The sequence below is a fragment of the Salvelinus alpinus genome, chromosome 1 (genome assembly GCF_045679555.1).
Source record: "Salvelinus alpinus chromosome 1, SLU_Salpinus.1, whole genome shotgun sequence".
Classification (NCBI taxonomy): Eukaryota; Metazoa; Chordata; class Actinopteri; order Salmoniformes; family Salmonidae; genus Salvelinus; species Salvelinus alpinus.
In genome coordinates, this window is record NC_092086.1 from 91,244,500 (window position 1) to 91,260,119 (window position 15,620).

The 15,620-nt window shown below is 42.6% G+C and overlaps 1 protein-coding gene across 1 annotated transcript in view; it reads left to right on the forward strand.

Moving 5' to 3' along the window:
* LOC139534078 (cGMP-dependent 3',5'-cyclic phosphodiesterase-like) overlaps nt 1–15,620 on the forward strand; it is a 36,745-nt gene that overhangs the window by 7,043 nt on the left and 14,082 nt on the right. The window contains exons 2-14 of the mRNA XM_071332790.1: nt 2,579–2,642; nt 12,080–12,169; nt 12,416–12,507; nt 12,627–12,736; nt 12,899–12,948; nt 13,177–13,236; nt 13,338–13,491; nt 13,630–13,682; nt 13,789–13,863; nt 13,964–14,005; nt 14,129–14,197; nt 14,323–14,453; nt 14,577–14,688. Coding sequence (XP_071188891.1) covers nt 2,579–2,642; nt 12,080–12,169; nt 12,416–12,507; nt 12,627–12,736; nt 12,899–12,948; nt 13,177–13,236; nt 13,338–13,491; nt 13,630–13,682; nt 13,789–13,863; nt 13,964–14,005; nt 14,129–14,197; nt 14,323–14,453; nt 14,577–14,688 — 1,102 coding nt within the window. The remainder of the gene's footprint in view (nt 1–2,578; nt 2,643–12,079; nt 12,170–12,415; nt 12,508–12,626; nt 12,737–12,898; nt 12,949–13,176; nt 13,237–13,337; nt 13,492–13,629; nt 13,683–13,788; nt 13,864–13,963; nt 14,006–14,128; nt 14,198–14,322; nt 14,454–14,576; nt 14,689–15,620) is intronic.

Sequence of the window (15,620 nt, forward strand, 5' to 3'; positions counted from 1 at the left end):
AACCCCCAAACAAGAAACAGGTGAAACCAATACAGACATAACCAACAGAAAAAGAAAAGGGAATCGGTGGCAGCTAGTAGAACGGTGACGACGACCGCCGAGCGCCGCCCGAACAGGAAGAGGAGCCACCTTCGGTGGAAGTCGTGACATGCTGACTGGTCTGTCATTTAATTACCTTCTGACATAGACTGAATAATTTGTCTATATTTAATGGAAGTGGTGCTCTCGCAATGAGAAGACTTGCATGCCAATTACTGGTACAAAATGTTTTAGAAAAACTTTTCAGTGGTCCATCATGGAACTAGATTAGAAACCAAAGAGGGAATATCTTCCCGGTGGTGTTCTGGTGTCATGAATCTTTAAAGGCTTTATGAAGGAAAAAATGGACTGAGGTCTTAACATTTAAAAAAAATTGTTTTCCTAGTTTTTATAATAATTTGTACCATTGTAATTGTATAACTCATGTTTGGCCATGTCAATAAATTGCCTATTACATGCTCAAGTGAATCTTTTTATTAACTCTCGGCCAGTCAGCTCTCATTCAGAGGTACAGTAATCCCTCGTTTATCGCGGGGGTTACGTTCCGAAAATGACCCGCGATAAGTGAAATCCGCGAAATAGAAAACTTTTTTTTTTTTTACAATTAGCAACTATTACATGTATACAAATACAGTGACTCACGTGTAGGCCGTTTCGTCGACATTATGGGTTTAGGAGATGTTCGAAATTACAAGATAATTTGGCCAACTTAATGTAAATTTGCCAAGCTGTTTTATGTACGTACACATAACTGCACGAGACGACAAAATGATAGCACAATTCGTAGCATGTTTTGATACAAGAAGCGGGAGTGAGTTTTTAGCGAATCAGAATGCAGAGCACAATGCACCAAAAAAAAAAAAAAAATGCATTATGAAAATCCGCGAAATAGCGAATCCGCGATAAGTGAACCGCGAAGTGGCGAGGGATCACTGTAATTGATTAAGTATAATTATGTACACGATTAAAAAAAGCATTCAGATATAATTAGGTTTTTATGCTTGAGAGATTGTGAGAGATTGTGTTTATTTTATTCACAACTAATAGAATCACACAAGCCTATGAAGTTTCCTTTGTCTTATTATCTGTGTCTTATTTCACAATGATGCTAAATGCACATGCTGATGTATTTATGGTTGTTTTCTTTGCTGTGCTTTTTAGTAGATGCAGCAGCTTTGAACTCTTGACAGGGGACAGGCCTGTTCTGATATCAGGGTCTTGGTTCTTTGCTCTCATTATCATACAAAGGAGATTGCGTTGCATATTATTCCCCCGATGTTCTGTGTTCAGCTTTAGCCTATCAATAACAAAACCTTTTAACTGGAAAGTCATATGCTATCACTTCATGGCTGTTTAGTTGCTAATATGACTGAGTCAAATGGATTTTGTGTCAATAAAGATGACTCTTCAACGGGATGTTTACACGGGACCAAACACCATTATTCATGTCACATTAATGTCACAACATCCTCCTGGATTATTAGAATGTAATACAAATATAAATCCCTTAATTTAATTAAAACTAAAACAGAAAAAATAAATATGACCAAAATAAATATGACCATAGGCTATGTACGGTACACTACAGACCAACCTGACAGTGCTATTATATGTTGAAAGGCTTGTGCATGTGATAGAATGTTGCTCCATGAAGCCTTGTGTTACCGGAGCTTGCAAAAAGGGAACACCCACCCCCACTGAGCCAGCCTCTCTGACCCTGGGCTGAAACAATATCTCTCACTCGTTGGCACTTAGATCGATATCCCTGTGAGTGTGAGTGTGAGTGTGAGAGTGAGAGTGAGAGTGAGAGAGAGACTAGGCATTTAGTGTTTGCTTCTCTATCTGTTTTTGGAGCCCTGCAGTTTTTCTGGAGCAGGTGGAGATGGCATTAGAGATATTCACAGACACTCAGTTTCCATACCAGTGTGCAGATACTGGATTGCCCAAACCACACACATGCACACACACGCACACATGCACATGTACACACAGGCACACACAACATAATAACCACACACAGTATTGTAATATATATTCCTTTTACCAGACACTTTTATCCAAAGAAACTTACAGATATGAATGCCAACATTTTTACGTGTGGGTGGTCCCGGGAATCATACCCACTATCCTGGCATTGCAAGATCCATAATTTACCAATTGAGCTACAGAGGACCAGAGAGAAGGGGGGCAGGGCAGAGTAGAGAGAGAGTTAGGGAGGAGGAGATTTGAAGAGAGCCTTGAGAGAGAGAGAAAGAGAGAGGGAAAAGAGAGAGTGAGAAGCCTGGAGCATGTGTAGATATGGGTAGGCTTGTTTATGTACTGAGACTCTGTCTCCACTGACAACCAGGAGAGTATTAGAGGAAGAGAGCCAAGGAGACTGATAGAGACGTAGGGTTAGTGGCTGAAAGACAGAGAGAGACAAATAGAAAACGAAACATAGAGATAAAGAAAGAGATAAAGAGGGAGAGGAGGGCGCTATAGAAACACAGGTAGGCAGTATGCTGCAGGGGGTTCTTATTGCCCTCTTTCGCTTCTTCAGGGGAGGGGGACGGCAGGTGTTCCCGCCGGTGGAGGAAAGAGGGCCATATTCAAACTCCGTACAGGTAAGACTCTGCTCTCCTTTCCCTCATCTTCCTTCTTCTAGCCCCAGGACATACAGTAGTAAAAAGTGTTCCAGCCTCACACTGTCTCCTGCCACGTGTCCAGTAGCTGAAAAAGTACCCATTGTCAAACTTGAGTAAAAGTAAAGATACCTTAATAGAAAATGACTCAAGTAAAAGTGAAAGTCACCCAGTAAAATACCACTTGAGTTAAAGTCTAAAAGTATTTGGTTTGAAATATACTTAAGTATCAAAAGTAAAAGTAACAAATATTTCCCTATATTAAGCAAACCTGTAGCACGATTTTCTTGTTTTTTAAATTTACGGATAGCCAGAGGCGCACTCCAACACTCCAACACGCATTTGTGTTTAGTGAGTCCGCCAGATCAGAGGTTGTACGGATGACCAGGGATGTTCTCTTGATAAGTGCATGGATTGGACCATTGTCCCGTCCTGCTAAGCATTCAAAATGTAACAAGTACTTTTGGGTGTCATAGAAAATGTATGGAGTAAAACATATATTAATTTATTTAGGAATGTAGTGGAGTAAAACAAAAATTTGTCAAAAATATAAATAGTAAAATAAAGTACAGATACCACAAAAAACTACTTAAGTAGTTCTTTCAAGTATTTTTACTTAAGTACTTTACACCACTGCATGTGTCTGCACTCTGAAAACTATAGGACTGGCTTATGTGTCTGTGAGATACTGTATGATCGGACACCATAGTGACAGCTGTCAGTCACATTTCAGCTGAAATCATTTGACATGCAGTAGTGAGCAAATCACTGTGAGAGAGAGATGGTTCCCTCATGTTCGGAGTTGGAAGTATTTACATGTTCAATGCTCAGCTGATTTGTAGATGCTTCTGGATTGGCTGTGCTGTTTAGTTGGCTGGTCAAATAATTCATGCTTTACTGATGGCAACGTGGAGTGTATATGTGTGTATCTGTGTCTTTGTCTGTGTATTTATGTGATGAAAGGAGGGAGATAGAGCACGCATGAATTCTAAGTTAACAGTGGGACATGGACCAACAACACAGACATTGTGGAAACATTGCACAGGACTGACATAATGTTGCATATTTTCACTCACCTGTGATGGAAGCCAGACAGAAGGGGAACATTTATTATTTTGGAATCCCCTGCCAAGTGACCTTTGGCCCTCTGATGCTGTTTTCGTTGTAGGAGGATTCACAAAAAATTCTCGTTGGACCCTCACACAAATCACAGGCTCCAAAGCTGCTGGAGGACAGGTCCTTGTCTATATATAGGCATGTTCAAGGTTTTTAGGTTTTTACGTATTTGGCTGAGGTGTATGTAAACTTCCGACTTCAACTGTAAATATAGGACAAAACACACATCACAACAAGAGAGACAACACAACACTACATAAAGAGAGACCTAAGACAACCACATAGCAAGGCAGCAACACATGACAACACAGAATGGTAGCAACACAACATAACAACAACATGGTAGCAGCACAAAACATGGTACAAATATTTTTGGGCACAGTCAACAGCACAAAGGTCAAGAAGGTAGAGACAACAATACATCACACAAAGCAGCCACAACTGTCAGTAAGAGTGTCCATGATTGAGTCTTTGAATGAAGAGATTGAGATAAAACTGTCCAGTTTGAGTGTTTGATGCAGCTCGTCCAATTGCACAGGGTGGGGTTCAGACCCAGGGCCTCAAGCTTAATGATAAGCTTGGAGGGTACTATGGTGTTGAATGCTGAGCTATAGTCAATGAACAGCATTCTTACATAGGTATTCCTCTTGTCCAGATGGGATAAGGCAGTGTGCAGTGTGATGGCAATTGCATCGTCTGTGGACCTTTTGGGGCGGTAAGCAAATTGAAGCGAGTCTAGGGTGACAGGTAAGGTAGAGGTGATATGATCCTTGACTAGCCTCTCAAAGCACTTCATGATGACGAAAGTGAGTGCTACGGGGCGATAGTCATTTCATTCAGTTATCGTTGCATTCTTGGGTACAGGAACAATGGTTGACATCTTGAAGCATGTGGGGACATCAGACTGCGATAGGGAGAGATTGAATATGTCCGTAAACACACCAGACAGATGTAAATATGTCCGTAAACACACCAGCCAGGAAGCAGCTAGGGATGCCGTCTGGGCCGGCAGCCCTGCAAGGGTTAACAAGTTGAAATGTCTTACTCACCTCGGCCACGGAGAAGGAGAGCCCACAGTCCTTGATAGCGGGCTGCGTCAGTGGCACTGTGTTATCCTCAAAGGGACAAAGAAGGTGTTTAGCTTGTCCGGAAGCAAGATGTCGGTGTCCGCGTGGCTGGTTTTCCTTTTGTAGTCCGTGATTATCTGTAGACCCTGCCACGTACGTCTCGTGTCTGAGCTGTTGAATTGCGACTCCACTTTGTCTCTATACTGACGTTTTACCTGTTTGATTGCCTTGCGGAGGGAATGACTACTCTATTTGCAATCTGCAATATTCCTAGTCACCTTGCCATGGTTAAAAGCGGTTTTGCGCAAATGCTGCCATCTGTCCACGGTTTCTGGTTAGACTAGGTTTTAATAGTCACAGTGGTTACAACATCTCCTATACACTTCCTGATAAACTCAGTCACTGTCTCCACTGAAGCGTGGATTCCGATTGGTCAGACCAGCGTGGTTGAGTGTTTTAGCAGCGCGAGTACTACAGTCAATATGCTGATAGAATTTAGGCATCCTTTTTCTCAAATTTGCTTTGTTAAAATCCTCAGCTATAATAAATGCAGCCTCAGGATATATGGTTTCCAGTTTGCATAAAGCCCAGTGAAGTTCCTTGAGGGCCGTCGTGGTATTGGCTTGAGGGGGGACATACACGGCTGTGACTATAATCTAAGAGAATTCTCTTGGGAGATAATACGGTCGGCATTTGATTGTGAGGTATTCTAGGTCAGATGAACAAAAGTACTTGAGTTCCTGTATGTTATCACAATTACACCATGAGTCGTTAATCATGAAACATACACCCCCGCCCTTCTTCTTCCCAGAGAGACGTTTATTCCTCTCGGCGCGATGAACTGAAAATCCAGATCGCTGGACAGACTCCGACAGTATATCCCGAGAGAGCCATGTTTCCGTAAAACAGAGTATTCTTACAATCCCTGATGTCTCTCTGGAAAGAAACCCCTGCCCTGAGCTTATCAACTTTATTATCTAGGGACTGAACAGTGAGTAATATACTCGGAAGCGGTGGGTGGTTTGCGCACCTCCATAATCGGGCTAGAAGACTGCTCCGAGTACCTCTCATTCACCGGTGTTGTTTTGGGCCAGTCTCTGGAATCAGTTAAATTGCCCTGGGTGGTGCGAACAAAGGATCTGCTTCAGGAAAGTCATATTCCTGGTCGTAATGCTGGTAGTGCTGGTGAGGTACCGCCACTCTGATATTCAATAGTTCTTCCCGGCTGTATGCAATAACACATAACATTTTATGGGCTAAAAATGTTAGAAATAATATATAAAAAAGCTAAATACTGCAAAGTTTCCTAAAAACTAGAAGCGAGGCAGCCCTCTCTGTCAGCGCCATCTTTAAGCTTTTTTGAAAATTACTCTCCCTACAGGATAGAGCTCATTGTCCAGGAAGAACAGCATACTTAGTACAGCAGCAATGACATGAGGGCCACCCCACATTAGACTTCATATTTAAGGGAAAATTCACTCAAAACTTTCCTTTAGTATTTTTTTCATTAGTCCGTTGTTGATACAGTCCCAAAATATGTTGTATGTCAGCAGTCAAGTTTTCAAGTTAAAGGACTTTCAAGACGCAAAGTGTCACCAACCACATCATCAATTGAAATGTGTATTGAGGGAAAATGTGTATTGATTCTCTTTTGAAGTCTCTCAGAAAGTCAACAGAGCAATGGATTCATCTTTGTTTGGGAGAGTGTAGAACTCATATCATTGACTTCCCTTCTCCTCACTCAGCTCTGTAACAGCTGACTATGTCCACAGTAATCCTCCCATGAGTACTCTGACTGACGGTCTCAGTTGCTCTTCCATGCTAACTGACAGACAGGCAGGCAGGCCTGTGTCTATGCATGGCGTCATGGCTGCTCAGCCTCAGAGATAATCAGGGATGTTGTTAAGTGTCAAGCCCATAGAACCCCATGTTGAGTCTGCTCATTAGTGATACCACAGTGGTGCACAACTCTGAACTCTGTGATGCGTTTCCTGTCTGTCCACAGCACTTATCAGTGGGGTGCCTCTTAATGTGGGTGATGCTCAGCTCTAACTAACAGAGCCTTGTTTGCAAATGGAGACAGGTCCGATGGAAGGCTGGTGTTGGCAGTTGAGCAGCTTGTCAAAGCACAGTTGGGGTGAGGGTGTCAATCAGTGTTTTTTACTGTCAGTGTCAGCTCTCTGACGCACTCTGTGCGCATGCAATTGTGTAAAAATAGGGAAGGTATTTCTGGGCCACAACTAGCATGCTGCTAATCAATCTGGGCCGATTCATATACAGCTGAATCAGCAGGCCATCCTTCAGACCTTTGGTATTTAGCATCTAACCCACCTGTTGTTTAATGATACCAACAAACAGTGTTTGTCTGACTACAGTGGAGGCTGGGGGCGAGAGGCACTGTGTTTGTCTCTCTTCTGTCATCCCATTAAGCCCTTGACAACATTGTTTATATAGATTTAGACTTTCCTGTTTAGATGAAGTTCCTAAATCTGCATAGCTGGAGTATGACTGATTTATATCCTCCTAGTCCTTGCCGCTGAAAAACATCCACACAGCATGATGCTGCCCTCACCATGCTTCACAGTAGGGATGGTGCCAGGTTTCCTCCAGATATGACACTTGGCATTCAGGCCAAAGAGTTAAATCTTGGTTTCATCAGACCAGAGAATCTTGTTTATGGTCTGAGAGTCCTTTAGGCACCTTTTGGCAAACTCTAAGCAGGCTGTCGTGCCTTTTACTAAGGAGTGGCTTCCATCTGGCCAGTCTACCATAAAGGCCTGGTTGGTGGAGTGCTGCAGAGATTGTTGTCCTTCTGGAGGAACTCTGGAGCTCTGTCAGAGTGACCATCGGGTTCTTGGTCACCTCCCTGACGAAGGCCCTTCTCCCCCAATTGCTCTGTTTGGCCGGGCGGCCAGCTCTAGGAAGAGTCTTGGTGGTTCCAAACTTCTTCCATTTAAGAATGATGGAGGCCACTGTGTTCTTGGGGACCTTCAATGCTGCAGAAATGTTTTGGTACCCTTCCCCAGATCTGTGCCTCGACATAATCCTGTCTCGGAGCTCTACCGACAATTCCATCGACCTCATGGCTTGGTTTTTGCTCTGACATGCACTGTCAACTGTTGGACCTTATATAGACAGGTGTGTGCCTTTCCAAATCATGTCCAATCTACTGAATTTACCACAGGTAGACTCCAATCAATTTGTAGAAACATCTCAATGATGATCAATGGAAACAGGATGCCCCTGAGTTCAATTTCAAGTCTCATAGCAAAGTGTCTGAATACTTACCTATATAAGGTATTTCAGTTTTTTTATACTTAATACATTTGCCAAAATTTCAAAAAACCTGTTTTCACTTTGTCATTATGGGGTATTGTGTGTAGATTGATGTGGAACATTTTTTATTGAATACATTTTAGAATAAGGCTGTGACGTAATTTTGGGGGGGAAAAGTCAAGGCGTCTGAATACTTTCCGAATGCACTGTACATTTCTATATGAACCCCTCAGATTGCTCAGTCACAGTGTTTTCAGGCAGTCCTCCAATAGCTTAATGCTGAACCAAAAGGTCTGAACACCCCCTAACACACTGTAACATATTAGCAGCAGATAGCACCATGTGTAATAAACTGATGAAAATAGCAGATTGTGAGTGAGCTACCTGTCATAGGTAAAGGTTAAAAGACAGATGTTTGACTCCAGAGATAAGTGTATCTGCCAAGCAAATGAATACAGGTCAGAGTAATAGTGTTGACACTCCTGTGAGGAGGGTGTGGATGTTTTGGCATGTCTGTGTGCCACTATCATTATCTTGATGTGATGAAAGAGGTCTCTGTATTAAACTAAACATGGAGTTTACAGAAACTTCCCAGGAGATTAAGAAGCTAGTAGCCTACGTAGGCAGACGGTGGTACTGTGAATTTCCCCCTATTTATCCTCCTTATGACGCATTCAGATATGGGTTTCATGCACTGAAATGACTGTGAAATTATGTTATCATAGCTATGTACGTAATGCTCTCTCTCACTCTTTTTCTCTCTGATCTCGCTGTGTCTCTCACATGTGCTTTCCTTCCCCCAACTTTGTCAATTTTAACAAGCAAGACCCTTCTTTGTCACTCCCAGGCCAATCTGCTTTACAATACAGTGCTGCTTTAACTCCTGAGCTGCCTCATCTGAGGTTATTAACATTTGACCTTTGACCTGGGGCTATGGCAGGCCAGCCTGAAGGTGACATCTGTCTTTGTCTGAGTTTGAGCAGAATTGAAAGTCTCTCCTCTGTCATTTCATAAGCAATACTAACAGTATGATTGCTGGCAAACACACTTCAAATCCTTTAAGAAAAAGATGGGGGAAAGGAAATCTCAACATAAGCCTGATCATATTTCTAGAGCCAGAGTTGGCTGGTAAAGGTGTTGGATGAGAAAATTACTGAACAAGACCATGCAGGCAAGACCTACTGCAACGAATGAGTGAGCATTACCTTCCTGATTTTATACACACACACACACACACACACACACACACACACACACACACACACACACACACACACACACACACACACACACACACACACACACACACACACACACACACACACACACACACACACACACACACACCCACGCACACAAAGTAAATGATTCCACCTTAGTGTTTATCTTTAGACAGTGTTCAGACTTTGTCCTATAAACAGTAGCGAGGTGTCTTGTAAGTTTGCTCCAATTAGTCTCCACTCTGGTGGAGAAATAGGATTATATTGTATATAATAGGATTCATACACGTCTTCCTGCTTTGGCGTCATTGGGCCTTTGTTCGCTGTATCTGCTTTATGTTTGGTACTGTGTGTATAGAAATGTACTGAAAATAGGTCACATGTCAGGAAGTTGTTCGTGTGGGATGTGTGAAATAGGCTATGATACATAAATGAGACACACTGAAACAAGACTGGGACACAGAAAACTAGGACAGACTTAGGGAGGGCGTATTGTAAAGCAGATTGGCCTGCCATATAGTGTAGGAGGAATCCTATTGATTCCAGGTGATGTGATTACTTGGTGCTTATATTCTCCATAAGGTTACTGTGAACTTTAGCATAGATCAATTCAACCAGCAGACACATGACTCCACACGCAATGGGTGCTGGGGGTGGTTCAGATGATCTTTGTCTGACTCACCCTGGGTATGTGCATCTGTGTGCATGTGTTTTCCTCCCTTATTCACAATGTTTAGGAGTGCACAGGTACGTGTTGCTGCCTGTAAAATAACTCAAACGTCAGTAGCATTTGCATCAGAAATTCCTCACACTTATAAGATAAAGAGGGTCAACACCAGATGCTGCTATGCAAGCATGAACACTATTACTTCCTGTGCTGTTATTTACCTGAGACACCCTATATGACGTACATTCCACAGACACTAGAGGGCGAGGTCATGTTTGCTCTGCTCCTCCGAAGGGCTCTTGAGAAAAGTGATAGTGTTGAAAGAAGTTGCCAAGCAAGACACTGCTGAATCAGGTTCAGCAGCATAGCTCAATCAGCATAGCGCATTTTATAAAAGGGATGCCGTTTTTGTATTTGTATTTGTATTTATTAAGGATCCCCATTACAGTAGCTGCTGCCAAGGCAGCTCCTGGGGTCCAGCAACATTAAGGCAGTTATATACAATTTAAAATATTACATGACATTACATTTCATAACACTTTCCACAACACATGAAGTGTGTTCCCTCAGGCCACTGCTCTACTACCACATATCTACAATACAAAATCCATGTGTATGTGTGTGTAGAGTGCGTGTCTTATCATGTGTATGTGTGTCTGAACCTGTGTGTGTCTCTTCACAGTCCCCACTGTTCCATAAGGTGTATTTTTATCTGTTTTTCTAATGTGATTATACTGCTTGCATCAGTTACCTGATGTGAAATAGAGTTCCATGTAGCCATGGCTCTATGTAGTACTGTGCGCCTCCCGTGGTCTGTTCTTGACTTGGGGACTGTGAAGGGACCTCTGGTGGCATGTCTTGTGGGGTATGCATGGGTGTCTGAGTTGTGTGCTAGTAGTTTAAACAGACACCTCGGTGCACACAGCATGTCAACACTTCTTACACAAGTAGTGATGAAGTCAATCTCTCCTCCACTTTGAGCCATGAGAGATTGACATGCATATTATTAATGTTAGCTCCATATGTACATTTAAGGGCCAGCCGTGCTGCCCTGTTCTGAGCTAATTGTAATTTTACAAGGGTCCTTCTTTGTGGCCCCTGACCATATGACTGAACAGTAGTCCAGGTGCAACAAAACTAGGGCCTGTAGGACCTGTCTTGTTGATAGTGTTGTTAAAAAGGCAGGACAGCGCTTTATTATGGAGAGACTTTTCCCATTGTTACCTACTGTTGTATCAACATGTTTTGACCATGACAGTTTACAATACAGGGTTCTCCAAGCAGTTTAGTCACCTCAACTTGCTTCATTTCCACATTATTTATTATAAGATGTAGTTGAGGTTTAGGGTTTAGTGAATTATTTGTCCCAAATACAATGCTTTGAGTTTTTTGATGTTTAACTGAGCACACGCTGGTTTCTGGGATTAAGGAGTATCATTGTGCATGATGAAGTTGTTTCTCCACACCTGATTGTAATTTACTCTAAGGCAAGTGAAGGTTGCCTGTGTGACAAGTGTGTGTATGTAAGCATGTGTACATGTGTGTGCGAGCTGATACAAAGCATTATCAAACAGGCCCCTTCTCCAGGGCATTCACTGTGCATGTGAACATTAAACTGTTGACATTGAAAAAAATTCATCTATCAAACAATATTAAAACCAGTTTCCATAATTTAGATAAATTATAAAGGAACACAGGATGTCCTTTGGTAATGCAATGAATATAACATAGTCTACTTTAATTGACTTTATATTCTGTCTTACAATTTCTGGAGGCTGAGTGTTGGGTTGTCAGTCACAGTTTGACAGTTAGAGAATTGACCCAGCTACATCCTTTGAGATAAGGCCTAATATACTGCATTGATTGATGTAATGGTGAGTGTGTTGTAAGTGTCACTGGTCGGTCTGGCTGTACTCTACAGTGCATGTGTCTCCAGTGAATATGAGCTACTGGAGAGGCAGCTCTGTGTGAGTAACATCCAGAGCCCATTCCTCCTCCTCCTTCTTCTCTGTGTATCTGTGCATCAAAGTCACCACAGTATTAATTATTCTATCCCCTTATTTTATTTCCCAGTATGCATTGCTCCAACTGGCCTCAGTCACAGACTCCTCTTCCCTTCAGGATGCCATCAGAGAGGCTCTCCAGACTGTCTTTTATGAAGTGGTGTGTATCTACTGTCTCCATCATGATTTATATATATGGTCTGTCTCCATCCTATTCAGCAACATACTGTATTCTCCCTGGGGGGAGGGTTGACAGAGAAACAGGAAACAGAGTGAATGGCACAAAACAGATCAAAGACCACCCACTTGTACATGTTTGACCAAATAATGTTTCAATAAATTTTTTACAACCACATTTTCTCCCCCTCTAACAGGCTGCCCCCCCCCCCCCCCCTCTCTATTATAGGACAGTGTATACGTCTATCTATTAGATGCAGAGACAGGACGATTGTGGTGTGAGGAACCACCCCATGAGCTACCGAAGGAGGGGAGACTCAGGTAATGGGCTGATGTGGTGCCCAGTTGACCTGTACTTCAGACCGTGATAATTCAGTCTTCATTTTCCCTCTAGTGACATTGTGATGTTCCTCAATCAATAAAATCTCTGTCTTTCTAAGGGATGTGGTTGTCCAGCAGAGGAGAGTACAGTGTGAAGGACTTCCTTCCTCAGAGCTGCAGGAGCAACAGAGAGAGAGACTAACAGAGCCACTGCAGCAGGACAAAAGAGGTGTGTGTTTTTGTATCTGGCTGTGTTGCAGGGTGAGCAACAGCAACTATACTCTAAAATATTCAACAGAGTTCAAAACAGTCCCCAGTCCTCCTCCTGGCTAATACTTTCCTCCTCTCCACCCAATCCTTTTTCCATCCATCTTCTGTACCTCCACCACAGTGTTGATAATTCCAATCCTGGACCAGAGTGTAACTACCGCCCTCCTCTTGGTGAGCATGCTCCTCATCATTTACATTTAGCGACTAGGGCCCATCGGTAGATTTTTCACCTAGTGGGCTCAGGGATTCGAACCAGCAACCTTTCTGTTACTGGCCTAACACTATTAACTGCTAGGCTACCTGCCGCCCTCATAACCCTCTCATCTCTCTGCCTTACATTATCAAAGATATCACTTTAATATGACTGCCTTTTACACGGTGTCTTCTCTATTCTGAAAGGTTTGCTGTACACAGCTCACTAAAGCTCAGGAACAAAGCCTTGATGTCCTGGAGAGACATGTGAGTCTGAAGTGTCCTTTTCCGGACCCACCAGTCCTTTAATACGATCACATTCTGAGACAGCAGGCCTACTGCTGGTACAACTCTGATTTTCCTCACAGGTCACCGTAGCCTGTAAGAGAGTCCAGGCCCTGCAGGATCAAAGGCTTACCCAGGGGTTAGAGGTCAACAGGAAATCATATCTATCCCTGACCAGGAGGACAACACCTGATGTGGACTACAGTGCACTGGACCACCAGATCCTGAGGCTTTGTGGTATGATAGTGCGATGGGGCCCAGCACTTGTATTCTGCCGTCTATAGACACATCATTGTTGAGTCTATTGGATAATAGTAGGTAAGAATATATTACTATGTGTAATGACTTTGTCGATTCTTTCACTGTCTACTATAGGAGAGCTGTATGACCTGGACGCTGCCACCCTCCAACTAAAAGTAATCCGTTATGTGAGTCCAGAACCAGAAATAAACTGATTTATAAAAGCTGGTTGATCATTTGATTGATACACAGAGTGACTGTTTGACTGAATCGGTTGTATTGTTGTTTTCACAGCTGGAGGAGCAGACTCATTCATTGTGCTGCTGTTTACTTCTGGTATCAGAGGATAACCAACAGCTGTTCTGTCAGGTACACATGTACACACACAATATTCAATATTCTAAAATGAAGCAAAAGTGCAAAAATTCAAACAAAAACAAGTTTGTTAGATGTCTTTGTTATTCCTCAGGTAGTTGGAGACAAGGTTCTGAAGGCGGAGATCAGTTTCCCTGTAAGTTATACAACACAGCCCTTCTATCCCTCTGACATTACCACCTGTGCCCCTGACCCTCACTCTGTGTGCCTGACCCTCCCTCCCTCCCTCCCCCTGTCTGTCTGTCTGTCTGGGGTCCAGCTGACATTTGGCAACCTTGGTCAGGCTGTGGAGAAGAGGAAGAGCATCTCCCTGCAAGACGTCACTCAAGTAAGAACACTGAAATGTCCCCTGATCAGTATTGTAGTGTTAACAGTAGTACGTTTGGATATGTTTGATGGTCCTGTCCTCTACATCTCTGCCCCTTTTCCCTCTTCTCTGGGCTGATACTGTAGGAGGAACACCAGCAGCTGAACAGCACTCTGGGATTTGAAGTTCTCTCCATGTTGTGTGTTCCTGTTGAGTGTCGGGCCACCACCAAGGTTGTGGCCCTTGCCTGTGCCTTCAACAAAAAAGGAGCAGACAGGTATAGAGCTGTGTGTGTTAGCATAAGCATGCAAACTTCTGTCTGAGTGTATGCGTACGTGCATGCATAGCTGCATAGGTTCGTGTCTTGCTGTAAAATGTGTGTGCGCTTGTCATTCTTCAGACACACAGAAGTGGATGAACACATAGTGCAGCACTGTTTCTGCTACACTTCCTCAGTACTGACCAGCACATTGGCCTTCCAAAAGGAACAGAGACTCAAGTATGAATGCCAGGTAAGGAGACGCTACCTGACTGCACCCCTCATGAAAAAGTACTACTGAATTACTACTCATCACTACTACACAAGATCTGCACAAAATGTACTGTTTTACTACTTGATTGCTATTGAGATGTGTAGTAAACCAGTAGTGATTTGTGTAGTAAATTGGGACAATTCACTACCGGAGAACACTAGATTATTCCTTCCCAAATCACTACATAATTCCTCATTAATGACTATGTAACTACTGAGCTTTGGGGTATTTGGTATTTTATTGGGATCCCCATTAGCTGTTGTGAAAGCAGCAGCTACTTTTACTGGGGTCCACACAAAACATGGAACATGACATAATACAGAACATTAATAAACAAGAGCAGCTCAAGGACAGAACTACATGAATTTAAAAACGGTACACATAGCCTACATATCAATACATACACAAAACATATCTAGGTCAAATAGGGGAGAGGCATTGTGTCGTGAGATGTTGCTTCATCAGTTTAAAATCAGGGTTGCTGTTCATTTTGAGCAATATGAGATAGAAGGAAGTTCCATGCAATAATGGTATGCTTTCTTGAATTTGTTCTGGATTTGGGGACTGTGAAAAGACCCCTGGTGGCATGTCTGGTGGGGTAAGTGTGTGTCAGAGCTGTGTGTAAGTTGACTATGCAAACTATTTGGACTTTAACACGTTTATTATAAAATAAGGGATGCAGTCAGTCTCTCCTAAACTCTTAGCCAAGAGAGATTGGCATGCATAGTATTTACAGTACCAGTCAAAAGTTCAGACACACCTACTCATTCAAGGGTTTTCCTTTATTTTTACTATTTTCTACATTGTAGAATAATAGTAGAGATATCAAAACTATGAAATAACACATAGTAGTAACCAAAAAAGGTGCTAAACATAATCAAAATATATTTTCTATTTGAGATTCTTCAAAG